This window comes from Rhinolophus hipposideros, assembly GCF_964194185.1.
Source record: "Rhinolophus hipposideros genome assembly, chromosome: 4".
Taxonomy (NCBI): domain Eukaryota; kingdom Metazoa; phylum Chordata; class Mammalia; order Chiroptera; family Rhinolophidae; genus Rhinolophus; species Rhinolophus hipposideros.
In genome coordinates, this window is record NC_138050.1 from 98881950 (window position 1) to 98906446 (window position 24497).

Genomic DNA, 24497 nt, shown 5'->3' on the forward strand with positions numbered 1-24497 from the left:
GAGCGAAGGAACCAGTCCGGCGCCGGCGCACGGGCGTCGGGGAGGCGGAGCGCGGTGGCCCGGCCGCCTCGGGAAACTTCTGAGCAAAGCCCGGCACCTCGCGGCCCCGGTAGCCACTGTTTCACCTTCCTGTTTTTTAATCTCCGCCAACGGCCCCCAGCCCACAGGTCCGGGTGGCTCCGCCGGTCAAAGTGCGTGCGGACTAGTTGGCAAAGTTGAGGGCGGCGACGTCTCGGGGAACAGCTGTTTGCGTTCGGGGCGGAGGCGGCGCGCGAGCTCCCAGGCCACGAGCCAGCGAGCCTGGGAGGGAGGCGGTTCTGGATCCCGGGGAAACGGGGAGGCAGAGGGAGCAGGCGGGGTGACGCGGGGACCGCAGGCTCCGGGGTCCAGCTTCTCAGCTGTGGGCCCGTCGCGCTTTCGCCCCGGCCGGTGACCTCACCCTTTATAGCGACCCCGCCTCTCGGGAGCCGGAGCCCCGCCCCGGAGGGGGAGGGGAGGAGCCGCGGGAGCGAACGCGGATTGAGGCGTCCGGGCCGCCGTAGCGGGAACCGCGCCACCCGGGTCCCGCGGCCGGAGGGAGGCGTCGGCGCTCCGAGGCTCGGGTGGGCCTCGCATCGGGCCGCGCTCCCAGTCGCCCCGCGTGGAGGACGCGAGCTTGAGCCGGGCCCCGAGGCGCCGCGCGGAGCGGCGGGTGCAGTCATGTGAGTCGGGTCTCAGGCTCCAAACAAGGAGGCGTTGTTTCTCCGGGCGGCCCTTCCCCGCCGCGTCTCCCGCCACCACCAGTCCCCCCCCTGCCCCGGAGGCGTGACGGACGCGCTCTTAACTCGCTCGGGGCCGGCCCCAGACCGGCCGGGCCGGTTCTCTGGGCGGGGTAGAAATGCTACCCCGCGGAGCCCCCGGGGGCGGGAGGCCAGTTGACGTTGGAGGGATGGCCCCTCGGAGCCACGGATCGCTCCTTCCACCCACACGGTCGGGGTCGCCTGCACCCTTTTCCGTGGCTCTTGAACCGCGGGGTGTTGTGCAACCTGGGGGCTGGACTGCGGCCCCTGCTGCCGACTCCCCCGCCTCCTGGAAGCGGCCGGCCCTGGTCCGGGGGGGGAGTTCTTGTCTCCCGGCCTTGCCCGCCGAGCCGTCCCTGGGCTGCTTCAACTTTCTTGCCCTGCGGCTCGGGAACAGATTGTATCAACTGATAGTCTCGGGGGAACCACGGTCTCCCACGCGAGGAGTCTTGTGCTTGGCTCTTTGGCTGGAAATAGCCTGATTTAAAGCAAACTTGAAGAATGTCTTCGGGCCTCCATGCCAGTAACCTCCCCGAGTGCCAGAAAGAAATGGAAAGGATAACTCTTCCCTGAGATAATTCTTATTCCTTCACACTGACGACCGTCACACGAGAGAGAGAAAATGTTTAACCTGTTCTGTTTCATGGGGTTTTAAATCCGGTGCCGACTGTTTCTCCTCGACTGGCAACAGAATTTCCGTTGATTGCTTCGGGCACGTAAAGGACGACACAGGGTGCGGTGTGTAACCAGACGGGGTTCGGTAGCCGGGGCTTGTGTTTCAAACCCGAAGATGTAAAGCACGCGATAGCTTACCTTTTTAAGTTACAAATACGCTTAGGCTCGTTTTTTCCCTTTTTCAGGGCAGACTACTGGAAGTCACAGCCAAAGAAATTCTGTGATTACTGCAAGTGTTGGATAGCAGACAACAGGCCTGTATGATAATCCCACTAGGAGAGATTCTAATAATACTGTGTTTATGTGAAGTGTGCCTTTTTGATCTAAACTCAGTTTACAAAGCACTTTGCTTACGCATTGCTCTTGATTTCTCAGAACATTGCTTTTTCGTTCCTTGTAGGAAAGCCGTGAGCCTTTGTTTCCCTTTTCATCAGCCGAAATTAGATTACATGTTAAGCCCAATTATTTCTCTACGGCCCTTCAGTCAATTCAGTAAATGACATTGGGTATTCTCATCCATGTTTATGAAACACCTACATTATAATGGTGTTATTTGTAATACTGTCATATACAAAGAAAAGTAAAACTGTAAAATCCTGAATATGTAAAAAGAACGGTTACTATAGTTTTTCTTGTATGTTTTTTGCTGTAGAGATTTTTGCTCTATAAATGCTTAAATTTGAAAGGTCGTTACCTCTGTCGTGGAATATGAAAATAGCAACTCTGTTAGGCCCTTTATATTAGTGTATTTCTTAGTCTAGATTGCTTTTCAGACATAAAACAAAAAGCAGCACCATTGCTTTTTTTTTACTCCTCTTATCCATGTCATAGCACTACATACATAGTACCTAAAGGCTAGGGAATTTTTAAAATATATATTCATATCATTTTTACTTGGTAGAGTTGAATGCGTGAACGAATAAAAGCCCCACTGTTAGCAATGTTGTATTTCTTTGGTAGACGTTATTTACTATTGTCTACAAGGAATTTGGGGATATTTTTCTTTTGGGTTTTGTTTTTTTGTTTTGTTTTGGTCTTTTTGAAAAGGTGCTAAAGTTTGCTTTAAGCCATCCTTACAGATAAATGCCACGAGTTTTTGTTTTTTGTTTTTTTAGTTCATGTCTTTTATTAACCCATATACAGTTGTCTTCTGGTTTGTTGAAGCAATAAGTCAGACAATAGTTGCCACAATAATGTCAAAGTGGCTGCCCAGAAAAGCTCCAGCACCACAGTCATCTGAAGGGTACTCCCAACTATGGAGACTGATTTTGCCATTCTTATCCACCATACAGTATTTCAGGACAGCCAGATTACCGTTCTTTCTCTTGTGCTTATTCTTCTTGGGAATGGTGTAAGACTTCTTCCTTTTCTTAGCACCACCACGAAGTCTCAACACAAGATAAAGAGTGGACTCCTTTTTAGTGTTGTAGTCAGACAAAGTGCGTCCATCTTCCAGTTGCTTGCCAGCAAAGATCAGTCTTTACAGATCAGGAGGAATTTCTTCCTTATTCTGGATCTTGGCCTTTACATTTTCTGTTGTATCCGAGGGTTCAACCTCGAGGGTGATGGTCTTCCCAGTAAGGGTTTTCACAAAAATCTGCATCTTGGCGGCGATTCCATTACAGATGGCGGATTGGAAAGTGAAATGCCACAGATTTTTAAACGTACTCAAATCACTGAGTCTCTTCCTTAGAGGTACCCAAGCAGTTCAGTGAACTTTATGAGCTATAACAGAGCAAATAATCCCTTCTAGGATAGTCTTTCTTGAACTGCTAGTACACACTGATTTAACCTTTAATTAGAAACTAATTTACTTTTGAATGGGCCATTAATATTCTTTGTGTGGTATAATCAACTTTAGGAAAGTTAAGATGTGAAAAAGAGAGGATGAACATTTGCTTGACAAAGTCACATTTTTAAAGAGGAATTCACAGTAATACTTTAGAATAGCTCAGCTAATGCATCAGGTAAGAATTGATTGAGAAAACTTGTTTTGCAAAGTTTATCAGAATATTCTTATTGCATACAATCAAACATTTGTAATATAGGGAGTATTTCTGGCTGTTTTACGTAGGTTATAATATTCAGTCACCAACCTCTGTCCCCATCCATCTAGTTAACATCATTCCTCGTAGGTTACCCCTTCTTTCATTTTTTGGTCTATTTTTCTATTATTTCTGTATGCATATAGACACAGGTTTTTATTCTAGCATTCATAAAAGGTTGCATACTATATACACTATCCTACACCGGAATTTTTTTTTATTGAACAGTATAACCCAGAGCTCTCTCCACTTTAATATATAGAGAGCTTCTTTGTTCTCTATTACAGCAGTCTAATTTTGATAGATAGTGCCAAACAGTCCTGCATAGGAGTTTCACATTTTGTACCACATTGTTTAAAAGTGTTTGTTCACAATTTAGGAGACATTTTTAAATGTCTACTTTTCTCCCAATTTGGAGGAATAAGGTTTTAAGAATCATTGGTTATTTTCTATGTCTCTTACCTCATATGGCAAATAGAGCAGTGCAAATTCTAGAGACTTACTGGTTTTAACACTTCATGTTGAGAGGTGTTTCCTGAAGATTTTTTTTTTCCAATTCCCTTTTGACTTCATGTCTTGAGTCCTCATTACATTCATATTCGCTAGATTAGTCATCAAGGGTACCTTGTATTTTTCTCCATTAATCGGGTCATCAGAGTTTATTTTAAGCACCAAAGGAAGCCTAGTCAGTGGGCATAATAATAAATAACGTAGTTCAGTTCTGCAGCATCATTTGATAAAAAAGGCCCAGTTGGTTTTAAAACCAACTTTTCTGCTAGTCATTTTAGTTTCAATTTTATGTTCCATTCCCATATTTGCTGTTATTTTACTGTGACTTTTGATGTTTATATAGTTTTTCTTTGTATTTTCTTTTCTTCATTTTTAAGAGTATTGACTTTCATGAAAGAGGAAAGAATCATAAGGAAAATGTGGCAAAGAGGATCAGTGAGGTAATTTAGTTTGTTTCTTACTTTGCCAATTTTTCCATGTAAATATCGGTGCTTTACCCAGCTTTCACTTTTCTATGTGTCTTACATAGATTAAACAGAAAAGCCTGGACAAGGCAAAGGAAGAAGAAAAGGCATCAAAGGAGTTTGCTGCAATGGAGGCAGCTGCCCTGAAAGCATACCAAGAGGATTTGAAAAGGCTTGGCTTAGAGTCAGGTAAAAAAGCAGCCAACATGTTTTCAAAGTAACATCAGAGGTCATGCTAAGTGAGCTTTTATTGTTTCCATAAACGGGTTCTATACTCAGGGTATACTCTCAGTGCTTTTCCTATGCATCAGAGCCCTATTTAGACTGTGGGAAGTTTGCTTATGCACTTTTGTTTTGCTTTTAAAGCTTCAAGTTTTAACACCACCATTCACAACAACTATAGTACCTTAGTGGTTACGTACGTAGTCCTAGCTGTGTGTTAGGTCAGTGGTTCATTTCAGAGACATTTGAGTTTTTTAGGTATTCGAATTATTCAGCAAAAAGGAGCTGTTCATTAAAAAATAGGCCTTGCATTATAACCACAGTTCACTTTATCCATATAGTCAAGACTGAATTGTGTTTATTTATATGGTTGAATTATAGTAAGTTAGCCTTTTGTGGACAAATTAACTGATTACTGCTAGAAGGTAGATAATTTTTTTCTTTTTCTTTTTGATTTTTTTAATTGAATATATTTGACATATAACATATTGACATATTTAACATATTTAATATATATAACATTTATATATAACATATTTATAACATAACATATATATGTTATATACATATGTATGTTATAACATATATATAACATATTTATAACATATTTAATTGAATATATTTGACATAACATTTGTATATTATAATATGATTGCCTTTGTGGTGATATTTATTGTATTACATTATTATAGTGCAATATTATTATCTATATTCCTTACACTGTGGGTGAGATCTCTATAGTTTATTTACTACCCATTGCAAATTTGTGTCCTGAAACAACATGAGTCTTATTTCTCCACTCCCCACCCCCTGGTAACCACCGTTTTACTCTGTGTTTTACGGGTTTGACTTCTTTAGATCCCAGATGTAATATAAAAGATATATAGTACTTGTCTTTCTCTTTCTGACTTATCTCACTTAGCACAATGTGCTCAAGGTCCATCCATGTTGTCAAATGGCAGCATGTCCTCCTTTTTCATAGCTGAATAATAGTCCATTTTGTGTGTATATACCACTTTTTTATCCATCTGTTGATGGGTATTTAGGTTCTTTTCATATCTTGGCTGTTGTGAATAAACACAGGAGTGTGTATATATCTTTGAGACTCTGTTTTCGTTTCCTTTGGGTATATATCCAGAAGTGGAATTGCTGGATCATATGATAGATCTATATTTAATTTTTGTGAGGAACCTCCATATTGTTTTCCATAGTGATTGGACCATTTTACATTCCCACCAATGGTGTATAAGAGTTCTCTGTCATATCCTTGCCAGCAAGAAGGCAGATAATTTGGGAGTTTGAGGATAGCTGAGTTCCAGATAAAAAACATTCTTTAAGTAGAATGTATCTGTCTTACTGAATTTAGGCTTTCAGTTGAGAACTTTCTGTGAGCATTTTTTCCATGGCAAATCCATTGTCCTCAAACCAGGCATATAGCAGATCTCACTTGATCTTGCAAAATGGTTGGGATAGTTGACAGGAATAGTATTCTTTACACTCTAATAAAAACTGCTTTCAATTAAGTTTTTAAGCAAAATAACAGTGAAGTTAATTGACATTGCTCTCACAAATAAAAAGTTGTAACCAGACTTCAAAAATATTTTCCTGGATGTTGTTAGTTAAAATGGGGGAGGTGGTATTTCCATGAGGATAAAGCTGTACATTTTAAGGGGGAAAAGGATGTAGGTATTCCTGCAGAGTTAAAGAGGAATACTTGAAAATTCATCGCATCAATTACAAAGATTGGAAGATTTCATTATGCTGCCCTACGAGCAAATAAATCTTAACATTTTATATTTAAATGGATTTTTCCTATTAAATATTTTTCATAGCCTTGTTTTCCTGAATAGGATATATATTCCTTTAAAAAGTGTAATAATGTAGTACGAAGAAACGAGTTTTTAAAAAACTAATTGCTTTTAAGATTTCTATAGACATCTTTAGAAATTTGTTTATAATTTGGAGATTATTTTTTTCCCCTCAGTGATATCTCACATACAGCTTTTCTTTTAAATAGTTAAGGATATACATCATTTTTAATGTCAACCAGAATTCTTGCTAGCTAGACGACCTCCAATTTTTACTATTAATAAAATTAATACAATGGTACACATTGCTTATCACAATGACCAGTCACACGAGTGTTTAATAAAGGGTATAAAATTCCATAATAAAAAGGGGAAGGGATTAAGAAGTACAAATTGGTAGTTACGAAATAGTCATGGGGATGTGATGTATCACATAGGGTGTATAGTCAGTATTATAATAACTATGGTATCAGATGATTACTAGATTTATCTTGGGAATCATTTCGTAAGTTATATAAATGTCTAATCACTATGTTGTATTCCTAAAACTAATATAATATTGTATGTCAACCGTAACTGAAAAATAAAAAATAATATTTTTTAAAATGCCATAAAGATGCCAACATTTATTTAACTAATTTCTTCCTGGTTAACATTTAGAGTTTTTCACTGATAGAATACCTTAGTGAACATCTTTATGTATGGATGTTTTCACATTTATCTCTTTAGGTTCAATTTCTAGAAGTGAGATTGCAGAATCAAAGTCTAAATATATTTTATATATTGATAGTTAATACCAAGCTGTCTCCAGAAATGTCACCAAGACTTACATTTTCACTAGAAGCAAAATTAATTTATTGACTGGTATTGGGAATAACTGGCCAATCCTGTGGGAAAAAAGTAAAGCCATAAAAACTACCCATTTTTTTCACACCCATGGATCAGACTGACTAACAATGGATTTGGTCATTCTTTTCAGTACTTATTGATGAAATGCAAAAACAATTATATTTATTTGCATTTCTTTCAATATTAATGAAGGTAAATGTTAATTTTCCGAGTTACCTTTGTACTTCTTGCCCGTTTTTGTTATAATATGTAATGGATCTTTCTTAGAAATATTAACCCTCGGTCCTATTTGTTTCAAATATTTGTCATTTGTTTTTCGTGTGTGTGTATTCTGTTTTTATTTTTGCCATACAGAATATTTTAACTTTTATGTGGTCAAATTTAACATTATTTTACTTTGTATTCTTTTGGTAAATATCTTTGATCTAGAATTTACGTTGGTGTAAAAACATAGGAGGGACCAAGGAATGGGGAATAGCTTTACTTTTTTCCGAATAATTAAATAATTAACCAGTTAGTCCAACATCATTTATTAAATGATCTCTTTTTCTGTCTAATAAGAACCAGGACTTTGCAGTTGGATCTGTTTCTGTTTTAGTCTGCTCTGTTTCCATTATATGTCTGCCTATTCCTGGATCAGTTTTACACTGTTGGTCTTTTCTACCATAATTTTAAAATAAGTTTTATTACCTGTTAGGACTAGATTCCTCTTATCACATCATTTTTTTTAATTCTCCTGGATATTCATACATGTTTAGTTTCCAAATGAGCTTTATAATGCCATGTCAAGTTCCCCAAAGAACCTTATCAGGCTTTTGATTTGGAATAACAATGTTTTTCCACAGGGGAAAAAAGTTAGATTGTCTATTTTACCTATCTCTCATCTTTTCTCTAGAAATTACCGAGCCAAGCATACCACCAGTAACCAGCACTGTCATACCCACGTCTGTATCAAGTCAGCAGAAAGAAAAGAAGAAAAAGAAAAAAGACCCTTCGAAGGGCAGATGGGTAGAAGGCATAACCTCTGAGGGTTACCATTACTATTATGATCTTATCACAGGAGGTAAGTCATTTAGGCATATAGAGAATGATAACTGACAGTTTGTCTTTAGACTTTTAGTTAATATTGGAATATTTAAATCATGAAAGATGGTATCTTAACATTTTTGCCACAATGTTAAAAAAAAAAGGTACCTTCTCATAATGACTCAGTGTCATACTTAGTTAAAACCTTAATAGTGGGTTCCTTACAAATAAACTGAAGCTTTATATTTTCTCAATAAAACCTTCAAAACTATAACTACATGTAAATAAGGTATTTTATGTGGAATTATGGCATTTCGGATCCATTTCACAAATTGCAGGGGTTCTTGAAATAAAATATTTTATGAAAGAAATTTTCCATCCCAAAGCAGATTGGGAACCAGAAACTGATTTCTTTTTTGTGTAGCTGTCTTGATTGACCAAGTACCGTACCTCCCTTCTTATTAATGTTTTGTATATCAATTTCTAATAAGATACACAATGGTATTTCTTAGTAAGAATATGAAAAACGTCTTCTTGTTTTCCTTTAAAGCTAAATGTATTTGAGTTTAAAATTCTGAGATAAATGAGTTTTATGTAGCCTCTTAGTCTCCAGAAATAAAAAAATTAGTATCAGAAATAAACAACGATGATACAAGGAGACATTTTAAAGAGCTATAATATAATAGAGATGTAATTAAAATTACATGGGAGCTCAAAATAGTGGGGTATCAATTGTGATTGTGTGGATCTGAGAGATTATCACAGGAATTAACTTTTGAGCTGATGTGTAAATTAAAATGAGGATGTCAGGAATGATGTCATCTTATCATTTTTCTCCCTCACGCCTAACATAGTGCCTGGCATGGTGTAGACACTCCATGGGTATTTTGATTGGAAAAGATTGCAGTAGGTTGTCATGAGGGTACAGCAAGCATTCCAGACAGATAGAACAATATGACTCTAAAAAAGGTTTGACTGTTTGGGAAATAGTCATCTGGTGGAGGTAAAGCATAAGGTTCTTTGAAGATGTCATAGCAGAAGAAAGAGGCTGGAAAAATAGATTGGGACCGTATCATGGAGGGCCAGGAGGATGATGGTGCCATTTAGTGAGGTAGGAAATGTGAAAACAGAGAAAGTTTAAGTAGGATAGTAATGAATTCAATTTTGGATGTTGAGGTTAGCATACCTTTAGAACATTAGTGTAGCAATTTTCAGTAACTGTGATGGTTAGAATTGTGAGTTAGGGAGATAAATTGAGTCTGGGAATGTAGGTAATATGTTAACTTTTAGCAGCATGTGAGATCACAAGGAGAAAGAAGGGAATAAGGTAACATGGGTGGGTAGTATATATATTAAAGAAATGGATAGAAGAAAAGTTAAGAATGGTGTGAGATCAGAGAGTTAATCATGAAGAAAACTTTGGGCTCCAAGTATTATTGTAATTATTATGCTCTTTAGGATCACAATCAGTTTCGGACTACATAGAAATAGTAATAATTACTCAGATTTGCTCTGAGCCTTCAGTGAAGTGCATGCTACAGTTTAGCAGTGAACCATAAATGATTGTATACTAGGGATTATAAGTGTTTTTCAAATTTATATAGAAACTATTTCTTATGTCTTTTCTCCGTTCTAGTGCCTACTGCTCGCTTCCTTTGTTCACCATCCTACTTTATACTGTTTCTCAGCAACACTTGATTTTAATTCCTGCGTGCTTCATCTTATTCCTTCTCAGAGTCATTCATTCCATCTCTCCCTCTCCCCTGCCCCAAGATATCAAAAGGCTATCTCTCTCATTCCTTCCAAATTGATCAACCCTGAATTCTGTGAAGTCTTTAAAGGAAGTCCTACCTGGCTCTAATAATTCCTGTGGAAGTACCAGTAACTTTTAATCTCATTCTGTCCTTTCTTGGTTACATAGCATTCACATGTATTCACAATACTACTGGAATGTATGTTGGTTCTTTTTGTTTTTCAATTCTGTTTTTAACTATAGACCTGTAGTGTTTTGTACACATTGAATATCTTGTAAATTTTTTGCCAAATTAAAAAACTTTGGAAAGTTTTTTTTTAAGCAAAAAGATTTTATAAATGCACTATATTTTGTTTTAAGCATCTCAGTGGGAGAAACCTGAAGGATTTCAAGGAAACTTAAAAAAGGTAACTGAAGTACATTAATAGTGTCTTTGCTTTATTTTTTAAAAGTGATTGGCTTCTAGGGTTTTTGTAGAGTTTTGTTGGGCAAATTTACTTCCAAATAAGCCATCCCCACCCCCATCCCCACCACTTTGTTGCTTTTTTCCTGTAATCTTTTCAGTAGAAGGCTGGGTGGAGATTAAAAGTGATATCTACCCAAAAACTCCGTGCAGGGCAAATATTGTTAGTTGCCACTCACATGTCCCTGTCCATCTGTGAAGAATTGTTCCTAGCTTTCAGAGGTGAGATATTCTCTCGCTGAAAGTTGGCCTATGATTGACCCCTAACTGCCAGGTGTCAAGAGGAAAGAAAAGGGTGGCTAACTCTGTCTTAATTATCTAATACGTAAACCACATCATTATCTTCAGTTTATGCTGGTTCTTTCCTCCTATTTAGACAGCACTGAAGGCTGTTTGGATAGAAGGTCTAAGTGAAGATGGTTATACTTATTATTATAACACAGAAACAGGAGGTAAGTAGTACCTTTGATTATCTTGACTATCTAAAAATATACCTGAAACTGTTTAGTAGCCTGCTGATGAATCATCTGAACTAGGGAATTTTAGTACATATAGTGATAAACATTTTTATAGCAAATGTGTATTATTTTTTTATAATTTAAAAACATTAATACAGTGGAAAAGCAAAAATGATTTCTATGTATAAAATACTGCTCTACATGTTGCTATTCTCAATTGGTACTGCATGCACACATTTTGAAAAGAGTCATTTTTACTTTCTCTACCATTACTGATTTTTATCATGATTATTTTAGAAATATAGTCATTACCTTGGAAGGTACCTGAGAGATCACCTAGTTTGACTTGCCTTTTCTTTTTCAAAAAAATAAAACTGATGCTATCTTACAAGTGGCTGAGATTGTCAAATTTTCACTTTTACTAATTTAATGTTTCGGTTATATAAATATTTATAAAACATGCGTAATGGTTATCTAATTCTGTTTTTCAAATTAAGATTTTATCTAATTTAATTTCATAAAACTGGTTTTCAAGTAATTGTATTTGGTTTGTTCAGTTAGACTTATCAAAATAGCTATAGTACTTGTGTAGTTTTGGCAAGTTTTTCTTGTTTTAATTGCTCCTAACCAAAGCCCTCTACATAGCATTAAACCTTTTAGGAAGAAAAGGCCTTTTTAACCTCTAAGTAGATACCTAGTCTGCCCAGTGATAGTAGTGGTTCTATGTAAGAACCTTTAATTTGAGGTAGTGGATAGTTATAGAGATTAAGTAATTTGTAACGTAGCCCTAGAGTTGGATCCCAGCTCAGCGCACAGCTTCTGTCCTTACAGTTTTGTGATTGTGGGCAAGTCACGGAGCCTGTAGTTGCTCTAGTACAGTAGAGACGATCGTGCACTCCGTGGGGTCATGAGTCAGATATCTATAAAGTTCCCAGAACAGAGTCTGGTACACATTAGACACTTAACCAATTATTTATTTCCTGAAAATTCTTTTGTTACTTGTGTGAAATAGAGACAATGAAAAGTAATTTTTTCATTAGTGCTGAAAAGTGTTCTATGTTAATAAGGGACTTTCCTCAACAATTTTGATGTATGTCTAGACCAGTGTGATTCTTAATAGAGTTCCTTTCACTCTTGAAACTGTACCAATTGGACAATAAATTTTAGAATCCCTTTTTTAATTAAACTTAAAAACAGACAATAACTGCAAGATAATTAGAAATGCCATCATTTTACTAAAAGCCCAATAAACCACTGGGTGGCAGTAGAGGTCAATCAAGATTTTTTTTTTCCTGCTGTAAAAAATGAGAAATTATATTCTTTCAAATTTTTATAGTGTGACTTCACTTTGCGAAGATCCCAGGAAATCTTTGTGATAAGTAAATTCCAGGAAATCTGATGTGCATTCATTATTACATTTTTCCTGAAATCGGTGTCTGTAAATTATGAGAGTCCTTAGAAAGTATTACCCAGTTCTTAGGTCTTTTTCCATCTATAGTTGATACATCTAATGAATCCAGATTGTTTGAAATCAATTTCTGAAAGATACAAGAGCAAGAGCTTACAGATGTCTTATTATCTTCTTGACTAAGAGATGGTGTAAAGGGCTGGCGGTGGCTCAGGTGGTTGGAGCATCATGCTCCTAACACCCGAAATCAGTTGATTCCCACATGGGCCAGTGAGCTGCGCCCTCTACAGCTAAGATTGTGAACAACAACTCTCCCTGGAGCTGGGCTTCCGGGAGCTGCCAGGAGCTGCTGTGTGCTACCATGTGCCATGAGCCGTCGGTGGCGAGCATGAGTGGCCAGCGTCCGACTGCCTCAGCCGGGGGGAACACAAGATTCATAATACCAGCATGAGTCAGGGAGCTGTGTCTTACACAACTAGACCGAGAAACAACGGCTTGAATGGGGAGGGCAGGGAAGGTGGAAGAAAGGGGGAAGAAAGATGGTGTAAAATAGATGCTGTGTTGTCATTTAATAATATAATTGACAGGAAGCTTTATATTGGGAATTACTTCTGAATTGGTAACCAAATAACATGACCATTAAAATGTGTTGAATAGAATCCAGATGGGAAAAACCTGATGATTTCATTCCACACTCTGGCGATCTGCTTTCTAGTAAAGTCAATGAAAAGTCACTTGGCACCCGAGAAGAGTCCAAATCATCAGATTCGCACAGTGATTCTGATGAGGAACAGGAAGCAGAAAAAGGAGAGGTCTCTACAGCAGAAAAAGGAGAGGTCTCTACAGAAACGCAAAAGATAAAAATACAGTTTAAGGTAGGTTCTTGATTTACTCTTCTCAAGTTTATCAATTTATAAACCCTACAGACTCAGTTTTCTGGTAGAAGACAGACATAACATGAAAATACATTTTGGCAACTGGATAAATAGTTATACCATTTATTTATATCTATCTGGTAGCAAGACAGTAAATTCACTTTTAGACCTAAGTTTGAGACGCCTCTCTAACATTTGGAGAACTGTCTGAATGTCCAGGCTACAAATGCTAATTTGCGTTATCATCAGCATACTGGTAGTAATTTAAATCTCAGAATGGGTGTGGTTACCTAGGACAATGACCTTGATGAATATTAAACATTTAAGTGACAGGCAGAGAAAGCGGAGCCCAAAAGGTAGAATGAGGAAAGAGTGATTAGAATGGTGCTCAGAGAAGCAGAATTTAATATGCTGGAAGCCAAAGGAATAGAGAGCATCAGGGATTAATTAGGCGTAAAAAGAAAAATGTCCATTGAATTTTGCAGTAATGAGATCCCTGATGCCCTTCTAGCAGTTTCACCAGAGTATTGGGTGGCAGATTATAGGGGGATGAAAAGTGGTTCACTGTGTGGTATATGTGTATGTGTGGTTTGGATATGAAATGAAAGTAGAAATTATGGTAGGATGGTTGCTACATATTGACTTTTAATCTTAAGAGATTGGTTGTGGTGGTGTTGGTGGTGAGGTTTTCATTGAGAGGGACCCCATAGGAAGTAGAAAGGGAATACCAACAAGGGTCAGTGGGTAGGTTGGTCTTGAACAAGGAATAAACTAATTTTCTGTGAGAAGGTAAGGTTTGCATTTTCTGGAAGTTGGTAGGACTATGGATGAGTTGGTATCTGGGAGGAAGTTGAAAGAGTCATGCCCTGTAGCCTCAATTTACTCATTCACAAAGAAATCAAGATTGCTTGCAGAGAACGAGGAGCTTTGGGGAGCTTAACAACATTAATGGATTGAAATCGTCACTGAGCTGGAGTGGGAGAGGAAATGAACCAAGTAAGAGGATTGACAGGTGGTACTGAGTGCCTAGCCATGGCAGTAAAGTAAAAATAGTAGTTTATATAGCAGTGCTACTCTTGCTTTCATGACTTCCAGGAACACTCAGGTGCCCAGGTGCCAAAGCAGACAAGACATGTAGCATTGATCCTGGTTGACACTGCGGGCCTGAGAGCTGAAGGAATATCAAAGATGCTGGGCAGAGGGTACTTGGAGGCCACAGCTAGGAGCTTGTCATTGCCTGGAATTTCTCTCCCTACCCCATCGATCTTGGTGAAGCTTAGAGTTCAGGACGTATCTAGTTTGTGGAGGAGCAGCAGCAAAGAGTAGTAGCCATCTCACAGTGTTTCATAGTCAAGTTTAGGTAACCCAACATCCAACCTGGGACAGACAGTATTAATTTCAAGCAAACAAAATGCTACGGTATACACATAAACAAGGACAAGCTACCTATATCCTATCATGTATAACATGAGGTAGCTAAATATAGGCATGCCTCGTTTTATTGCACTTCGCTGTATTGCACTTCACAGATGTTTCATGTTTTGCAAATTGAAGGCAAGACCCACCAGCAGCAGAAAGATTACACGACTTGCTTTATTGCAGTGGTCTGGAACTGAACCTGCAATATCTCTGAGGTGTGATGTATAGTGAAGACGAAAGTCATTGGTTTTGAAACTCACAAAACTGAGGCTAGGGAATTTTTAAGCTCTAGGATGACAATAAGAGTTTGAACAGAGAGAACCTGGTGCCAGAGTTACCACAGTCGTTAGTGGCCAGAGGTCATTAGATCACATTATAGGGAGAATGGAAGAGAACTGCATAGAAGGTGGTGGTGAGAGCCTCAGAGGAGGTGGCGTTCACTGCATGAGGATCAAAGGAAAAAGGTATCCTGATCTTAGTAAATACGTTTTATTTTTTAGAAAAAGTCATGGCCTGGAAGGGTCAAGATTGCTCAGACAAAGCGCATGCCGCCTCCTAGTCCTGTGATAACAACAGCATGAGGGAATGAGTTAACCTCCATTCAAAGAATTGCAAACAAAACTGTGTCCTAGGACTGCCACCCACGGTTGGGTTGTGCAGTTTGCGAAGAGGCTGAAATCTAATGCATGGTACACTTGCCAAATTGGGTCACCGGGCTTTGTTATCCCAGATTAGGGGGTGTCATAAAAGCACCAGTGCTAGCCAGGGACTCCCGTGGGAGCTGCTTCTACCTGTAGGGCGTGTCTTTTTCTAATTTCACGTAGCTACCAATTGTATAGACCACTGAAGTTCTGGCAATGTCCTCAACATGAAGATGAATTTCAATTAAGACTAGGTAGTAGTTTGAGGAAGTTCTTTAAATAGATAATGGCTGTAGACAGGTCCAATGACATGGCATTAAATTCAAAAGGAGCACAGTATGAAGGAAGGCAACTGTTGGATGTGTAAGTAAGGAGAGAAAGGAGAAAAGAGAGGATAAAAAAGGCCAGTGTATGTCTTTAATTGTAGAACATTAATAGGTCCATGCTCTATTATTTTAAAAAGCAGCCTTGGACATTGTTAATATTTTAGAAGTAATGAAAAACCTAATCAAGTATGAAAGCTTTTTATGTACATTTGTTATGTGCAAATTTAAAATATTAAGTGAGTTAATGTATTGTTATTTATAAATCAATAACAAGACTACATTAAAGAAATTTTGTTTCTGTCCTGCTAATGTATTATTCTTGACTTTGACATTTCAGGAAAAAAGTAAAAATAGTGGTAAAGGAACTGAACCAGAAAAACAGAAAGAAAAAAATATCCAAGAGCAGAATTCATCGGGTCCAAATGAAGAAAAATCCAAAGTTCATAAAAAATCAAACCCCTATGGAGAATGGCAAGAAATTAAACAAGAAGTTAAGTCTCCGTAAGTACCTGAAACATAATCCCAGTTATTACAAGTATTTTATCTCTCAGTACTTCCATAAATCGCACTAACTACTTTGAAGGATAAGGTGCTCATTAAAAGTGGAGCTCATTTATTTCTAGAGTGGTTTTTCTTTTCTTTTTTTCCCTTTTTTTAAAAATTTTTTATTGGGGAACAGTGTGTTTTTTCCAGGACCCATCAGTTCCAAGTCAAGTCTTTGTTTTCAGTCTAGTTGCGGAGGGCATAGCTCACTGGCCCATGTAGGAATTGAACCAGTGACCTGGGTGTTAATAAGCACTGCGCTCTAACCAACTGAATCAACTGGCCACTCCAGATCAGTGTTTCTTAAAGCTAAAAAAAATCTTCAGGTGAACAAAGTATCTACATGAGTTAAGCAGCTATTCTCCAAAATATTAATGCTTTGATATGGTAATGTAAGATGACTATTTTGTCGCTACTTTTATAATGAAATTATTTATTGTTAAAACTGTAATGGGCCGGCCCAGTGGCTCAGGCAGTTAGAGCTCCATGCTCATAACTCCGAAGGCTGCCAGTTCGATTCCCACATGGGCCAGTGGGCTCTCAACCACAAGGCTGCGGGTTCAATTCCTTAAGTCCCACAAGGGATGGTGGGCTCCGCCCCCTGCAACTAAGATTGAACACGGCACCTTGAGCTGAGCTGCCAGATGGCTCAGTTGGTTGGAGCGCGTCCTCTCAACCACAAGGTTGCTGGTTTGACTCCCACAAGGGATGGTGGGCTGTGCCCCCTGCAACTAGAAAACGGCAACTGGACCTGGAGCTGAGCTGCGCCCTCCACAGCTAAGACAGAAAGGACAACTTGAAGCTGAACGGCACCCTCCACAACTAAGATTGAAAGGACCACAACTTGACTTGGAAAAAAGCCCTGGAAGTACATACCGTTCCCCTTCACCCCCCAAAAACACCTGTAATTGAAAAGGTCATTTTTTTCACAAGATAGAGTGATGCAAGTTTTGGACAGCTTTTTATGTATATAGTTAGATTTGATTCCCTAGGGATAACACACCACAATACAGTTTAGAACTACTATTATGGTGCTACTATTATTATGAAATGTACATGTTGTATATGTTACTGAATGAAATATTAGGAAATACATATTTAATGCTACGCAGTGCCAGGCACCATGATAAGCAGCTTAACTATATTCCTTGAAGTTGCAGAAATAGTAAGACTACATTACTTCAACCCTACTTGACTCCTTATGTGACTTAACAATAGGAAGGTGGTCCTACTATACCAACATATCCTATATGTCAAAGTTGAGATTTCTCAAATTTTGAGTATTTTTTGTGTGTATGTGATAAAAGCCATTCTTGTTAAATTTTAACCACTCAGCCAGTTTAATATGTGATGGATTGTGTTAGGCTAATCGACTTCTTAAGTAGATTAGCCTAATTTCTTAAGTGTTTTTTCCCTTTAAAAATAACCTACATATGTTTATTACAGAAAATTTTTGAAAATGAAGAAAAGCATAGGAATACCTCATTCAGTTACCCAGAGATACTGTTAACATTTTGAAGTATTTTCCCCAGTTTTTATCTTTTTCCCTATTTAGCATTATATTATTAGTATCCTATTTAAATTTTTAGGAACGTTATTTTTAATTGCAGTATTATATTTAATCATTTAGATATGCATTGATTTTTCTCAGCCATTCCCTTTCTGTTGACATTAAGGTTATTTCTGCACTTTTTGTTTTTATAACTAACTCATCAGAGATATTAGTCTATAGTTTTATTGCCTTTATTATCCTTATATGGCTTTTATATCAGTGTAATGTTAGCCTCCAGTAATGAGTTTGGGAGTGTTCCCTTCTCCAGTTTTTCGGAAGAGTTGGAGGGGGATTGGCGTTAATTCTTTAAATGTTTGATAAAATTTACCACTGAAACATCTCGTCCAGGGTTTTTTTGTGTTGGGACGTTTTTGATTACTGGTTCAGTATCCTTAGTTGTTGATATCTTCAGATTTCTATTTCATCCCAACTCCATTTTAGTAGGTTGTATGTTTCTAGGAATGGATCCATTTTTTTTAGGTTACCCAATTTGTTGGCATATAATTGTTCATAGTAGTCTTTTATTATCCAATGTATTTCTGTGGTATCAGTTGTAATGTCTCTTCCTTCATTTCTGATTTTATTTGAGCCTTCTCTCTTTTTTCCTTAGTATACCTAAAAGTTTGTCAATTTTTTTCTTTTCAGTAAACCAGTTCTTAGGTTTCTTAATCTGTTCTTTTGGTCTCTATTTCATTTATTTCTGCTCTGATGTTATTTCCTTCCTTATGCTAACTTTGGGCTTAGTTCTTTTTCTAGTTATTTGAGGTATAAAGTTAGGCTGTTTGAGATCTTTATTCTTACTGTAGGTGTTTATCCCTAGAAACTTCTCTCTTAGAATCACTTTGCGGCATCCTATAGATTTTGATATATTATGGTTCCTTTTTTTAAAAAATGTTTTGATTTCCATTCGGTTTCTTCTTTAACCCATTAATTGTTCAGAAGTGTGTTCATTTTCACATATTTGAAATTTCCAGCTTCCCTCCAGATGTTGACTTCTAGTTTCTTACCACTGTGGTTAGAAAAGATACGTGGTGTGATTTCAGTCTTCTTAAATGTACTAAGAATTCTTCGTGACTTACCATATGATTGATCTATCCTGCAGAATGTTCTATGTGTTCTTGAAAAGAATGTGTGTTTCTGATGTCCATTTAATATACAATATGTTGCAAATGCAACGTTTCTTTGATTTTCTGTTGGATGATCGGTCCAGTGTTGAAAGTGGTTTATTGAAGTCCCCTACTATTATTATATATTATCTATTTCTCCCTTCATATCTGTTAGTATTTGCTTAATATATTTAGGTGTTCAGATGTTGGGTTCATACATATTCACAATTGTTATATCTTCTTGATGACCCCTTTATCATAATATAATGACCTTCTTTGTCTCTTGTTTATATTTTTGGCGAGGTCTGTTTTGTCTGATAGAAGTGTAGTTCAGTGCTCTCTTGGTTTCCACTTTTATGAAATGTCCTTTTCCATCCCTTTACTGTAAGCCTGTGTGTGTCCTTAAATCTGAAGTAGGTCTCTTGTAGGCAGCATATCATTGATTGTTTTTTTATCCATCCAGTCACTCTGTGCCTTTTGACTGGAGAATTCAATTTGTTTACATTTAGAGTAGTATACGATAAGGACATACTAGTGCCATCGTACTGTTGTTTGGTTGTTTTGTTAGTCCCCTTTTCCTTTTTTTCCTCCCTTGCTTTTGTGAATTGATGATCGTGCACAGCGGTATGCTTTGATTCCCTTCATATCTTGTGAATCTATTTTATGTTTTTGTTTTGTGGTTACCAGGATGCTTATATAAAACATCTTATATACAGAGGATACCAAAAAAATGAAAAAATGTATACACGTTTTAAGAAAGGAAAAAACTATTAAAATTGTCATACTCAATATATACCGATTACAAAAGATGAATACAAGTCACGTTTGACTTCTGCAATTACAAGAGGTGCTCAAAGTGGTTACCATCAGCATCCAGATGCTTCTGATTACAGTGAACTACTGCTTGAGCAACGTTGACCAAAGTGTCCACTTGTATACATTGTTTTGGCACCCCAGGTATCTATAACAGTCTGTCTTACACTGACAACAACTTGATCACATGCAAAAAGTATCCTATTGTGTATCCATTAACAAATTGTTTTAGCTATTCCTAATTTTAAGGCATTTATCTTTTAACCTTTATACTAGAGTTAAGTAATTAACACACCATCCTAATAAATTTGCATGTTCTGTATCCGACTATATGCTTACTTGTACTTTTTTTTTGGTATATTTTTGTTAGTAATTAGCAACCTTTCATTTCAGCTTAAAAATCTCCTTCCAGCATTTCTGGTAAGGCAGTTTTAGTGGTGATGAATACCCTCAGTTGTTTTTGTTTTGTTTTGTTTTTTTGTCTTTTGATTAGGGAGTTTTTATCTTGCCTTCATTTCTCAAGGACACCTTAACTGGGTAAAGTTTTCTTGGTTAGCATTTTACTTCTTTGAGCACTTGGAAAATATCATTATCTTTTCTTCTGGCTTGCAATGTCTCTACAGAGAGATATTCTCTGAGAAGCTCATGAAATTCTCTTTTATGACTGCAATTCTTTTATCTTGTTACGTACTTTTAAAATTCTCTCTTTGATTTTAGACAGTTTTATTCAAAGGTGTCTTGAAAAACCATTTTTTTGCATTGGAATTTTGATGTGACCTATATTAGCTTCAACTTGGATGTACAAGTCTCTCCCCACGTTTGGGAAGTTTTCAGCCATTATTTGTAAAATGAGGAGCAGGAATTGGGTGGGGCCTCAGGAATTACTGCCTAGGACTGAAACATGGGCAGGATTCTCCATCTTCAATCCTTATCTTTGTAGAACTCCTTTCTCTGAATAGGAGGACTAGTAGGAGATTTGATACTTTTAGCCACTAGAGAATTCAACAATGATCTTTCTGGTCCATCTTCAAAAAGCTCATGGAGGGTACGGATGGATGTGACATGAGTTCCTTGCTCTTTCATGGACCGTTGCCTATGTAGAAGGTAGGATACTGCGATAGGCTCATGTTAATCAGGTACTGATCTCTACTAGTCGGCTAATATGTACATTAACCATGTGGATGGTTGAAGGGCTCGTGGATGGTTGAAGGGTTCGTGCCTTAGAAAGAGGGTTCCAGACAGCAGCATGAAGTCAGCTACACTAGGAGATTGAGATGCCATGCTTTTCCTCTTGTGCTGTGTAAGCCCCTACGTCCTTGTCTTGTGGGTCCATGGCAAAATCAATTTCCATAAATTCAATTTCCAAAAATAAATTTCCATAAATTTCCATAAATCAAATTCCATCAATTTCCATAAATACCTCTCACTTACCCACCTATACAACTTGTATTGCTGATCATATATAAGCACAAGCATTTCCTCAGATGACATACGTGGTCTGACGATTAAGTTCGTGAAATTGTTGGAATGATGTCGCTAACCTTTTTTGATATCAGGGATTATTCATTATGAATTTGTACCAACTGGACAAACAGTTAACCAAGTTTACTATTTGGAAGTGCTGAAAAGGCAGCGTGAAAAATTGTCCAATCTCGTATGCTTTGTGCAATAGGAATGAAAGAATAGATGGGACTTTTCCTGATGTATCCACCTAAATAAGGGCTCAGTATCTTAATGTTATAAATAAGTATTTTAAAAGAGTTTCCTACTCCACTGACCAACTTCTAACTTCTCACTATTATCATCAATAAAAAGATGATTCCGGGGCTTTGGTAGACCCAGAGGTTATGTGAAAATTTGTCTTACTCTGTCAAATAATGGGTTTATTTTCACTTTCTATTCTAGTGAGGAGGTAGATTTGGAACTTCCAAGCACTGAAAATGATTATGTGGCAACTTCAGAAGCTCATGTTGGTAGGGAAACCAAAGTGGTTTTTAAAGAAAAAACAGTCACTTCTCTTGGAGTCCTGGCAGATGAAGTGGCCCCAGTCTTCAAAAAGAGAAGAACTGAAAATGGAAAATCTAGAAATTTAAGACAACGAGGTGATGATCAATAATTGTAAAAGAGCCCTTTGTATGGGCTTTCAGGACAGAATGGAGACTACACGTCTTAAAAGCTTATTTCTAAAAACTTTAATGCTGAAAATTTAGATTTATTCTAAATGTATTTTATGTGAATTTAGAATCTTTTTTGTTCCTAAAATGAAAGCCTACCATAGTGCATTATAATACAGTGTATTATGTTCCATGTCTTAAAAAATGCTAATTATGTCATATAAGATGCTATGTATCTGTTATTTAAAACATGGAAAAGCAAGGCCTTTATTCCATCCTTACTTATATGAACATACTTATCCTGCACTGAAAATGCATTACTTCTGCACGCCGAATACTAACTATTGTCCAAGATGTAAGAATCAGACCACATAAGAGAGGAGTCACAGCCCAGTGATAATTCAGTTCTGAGGATCCTGTCAGAAGGCTGATGGAAGATGTGCATATTGGCTAACATTACTCAACTGAAGGTCAAGGGCCAAGAAGGACTGCAGCTCAGGTATTTCAAATGCAGCACTTAACGCAGAGTGCAAATTGGACCAAAGATAGAAATGTGTATTTGCCCAGTTCATTTGAAAGCAGCAGTCACTGCTTAAGCATTTTTACTTACAGGTAGGAACTGGGGATATAAAGATGAAAAAGACATATCCCTATTCATGACTTCACATGCTAGCGTAGTCCTTTTTCCCTCAGTCACATACTCTGTTTAGCAGCCTTATATGTACTGAAAAATTTTTAAGGTGTATTTAGAACAATGTAGGTGAAGGCTTGAACAAAAATAGTAAGAGCTCTGGCTTTAGTAAAAGTTTTTAGTGTTTTCTGAGACAAATTGGAAATTTCGTGTTTTCTGGCTAAATTTCTTAAAAAGGGGCATTTTCTTATTCATTTGAAGTAGATACCTTCCCTTTATTACTCCAAATTCTTAAAATTATATTTTTTATAAAATGTACAGTATTTAATGTTTGGTAGTAAATATTTGTCTTTTTAAGGTTACTAGTACATGTAAGAAAATGATAGCTTATTAAAAACTATGAAAGAGTAAAATACTGGTTTTTGTTTGTTTTTGAATTCCAATACTGATTAGAGTCCACTTAGCATTGGTGAAATAGTACTTGGAGATTTCTCTTTACATTTGTTTTATTTACTTACTTGGGTGTGACCTGAATGTAGAGCATTATGAAGTATTTTAGATTCTCTGAGTCCACCTGTCATCTAATCGCGCAGTGCATTTTGTTCTTGACTCGCAATTGGGAAGATGGTAAGACTATAAATGGAATGCTGCTGTATTTTACCCACATTTAGCGTATACAGAATACACAATTGAAGACTTTTTGTAAAACTACACTTGTACCGTATTTCTCTTTGATGCGTTAACTGCTTTGCCTTTGTAATAAGACAGTATTCTTAGACGTTTGAAGGTAAATCTTTAATAGTACTTTTCTATTTGCTTTGAAAGAATAAGAACTTGTCGGTTTACCTAGATTTTTTTCAGAAGTTAAATGTTTGATATCATTTTTTACCATTACCTTTCTATTATTTATGTGTGTGTGTGTATCTATATACAGTATGGGGTCTGATCAAAAAATACAGTGAATGTTTTTTAAAAAAAGAATATTATAGTAAAAGACACATTGCCATTAATCCTCCTCAAAATATTCTCCCCTTGCTTCAAACACACTTATCCCATCATTCTTGCTGTTTTCTGAAGCAGTTCCCGAAGTCCTTTTTCATGAGTGTCTTTAGTTGTACTGTCGTGGCTGCCTCGATGTCCTGAATCATTTTGACTTTGGGGAAGAGCCAGAAGTCTCATGGTGACAGATGCAGTGAATAAGGTGGATGAAGACACATCGTAATGTTTTTATTTGACAGAAATTGCCGTATACCAGAAGTGATGTGTGACATGGGGCGTTGTCATGATGGAGGATGAAGCAAAGACACAAAAGAGGACTTCCAGAGCTGCTTGAGAAAATGTCAAGAACTATGGGATAAGTGTGTTCGAAGCGAAGGGAAGTATTCTGACGAGGATTAATGGCAATGTGTCTTTTACTGTAATAAATTTTTTTTAACATTCACTGTATTTTTCAATCATACCTCGTATATATGTATACGTGGGAGATTGTTATATTTTTATTATAAATATAAAACTCCAAATAGAGAAATAAGTTAAAATTAAGAAGTCCCAATAATCTCTGACCCCTCCCCCATGACCACTGGGTTTTTCCCCCCATGCATGTGAACACTGGGTGTGTATAGGTAACCATTATGACACCCAGATCCATGAGGTCCACTCTCTGGATGAAATAATATTCAAAGAAGCATGATCCAAATAGCCAAAACTGTTTTTTTTGTTTTTTAATGCAGTTTTTATAAATTCTGAAAACTACCAGGAAAACAATGCTGATTTTTTAAGTGTTGAAAAACTAATAATTAAAATAATATGGTACTTCCATTTGCAACAATATGGATGGACCTAGAGAATATTATGCTAAGTGAAATAAGTCAGATGGAGAAAAACAAATACCATATGATCTCACTTATATGTGGAATCTAAAGAAAAAGATAAATGAATGAACTAATCAGAAAAGTCTCAGAGACATAGAGGAAAAACAGGTTTGCTAGAGAGAAAGGGGGTGGGGATGAGGGGGAAA

At 37.4% G+C, this 24497-nt stretch overlaps 1 protein-coding gene and 1 pseudogene across 3 annotated transcripts; one reads left to right on the forward strand and one right to left on the reverse strand.

The window, feature by feature from the left end:
* Positions 1-59: 59 nt before the first annotated feature.
* WBP4 (WW domain binding protein 4) lies at positions 60-24425 on the forward strand. Of its 2 annotated transcripts, none has more exons than XM_081046837.1 (10): positions 60-109; positions 1640-1712; positions 4387-4449; positions 4539-4662; positions 8248-8415; positions 10492-10538; positions 10971-11046; positions 13118-13335; positions 16059-16222; positions 21641-24425. In XM_081046837.1, exons 4-10 carry the CDS (start codon positions 4602-4604, stop codon positions 21849-21851), a joined length of 945 nt encoding a protein of 314 aa, XP_080902963.1. In that variant the 5' UTR covers positions 60-109; positions 1640-1712; positions 4387-4449; positions 4539-4601; the 3' UTR covers positions 21852-24425. The 2 variants fall into 2 exon arrangements, with proteins under 2 accessions (XP_080902963.1, XP_080902962.1); XM_081046836.1 differs by lacking the exon at positions 60-109 and adding an exon at positions 240-701.
* On the reverse strand, positions 2423-3182 carry LOC308496975 (ubiquitin-ribosomal protein eS31 fusion protein-like; annotated as a pseudogene). Its single transcript has one exon. The product of its transcript is annotated as a ubiquitin-ribosomal protein eS31 fusion protein-like (transcript).
* Positions 24426-24497: the final 72 nt, after the last annotated feature.

What these genes read in the sequence shown, in the direction of transcription:
- WBP4 (XM_081046836.1), top strand. An exon ending in GGATAGCAGACAACAGGCCT is followed by an intron (nt 1,713 to 4,386) that starts GTATGATAATCC and finishes TTCATTTTTAAG; the next exon opens with AGTATTGACTTTCATGAAAG. An exon ending in AGATAAAAATACAGTTTAAG is followed by an intron (nt 13,336 to 16,058) that starts GTAGGTTCTTGA and finishes TTGACATTTCAG; the next exon opens with GAAAAAAGTAAAAATAGTGG.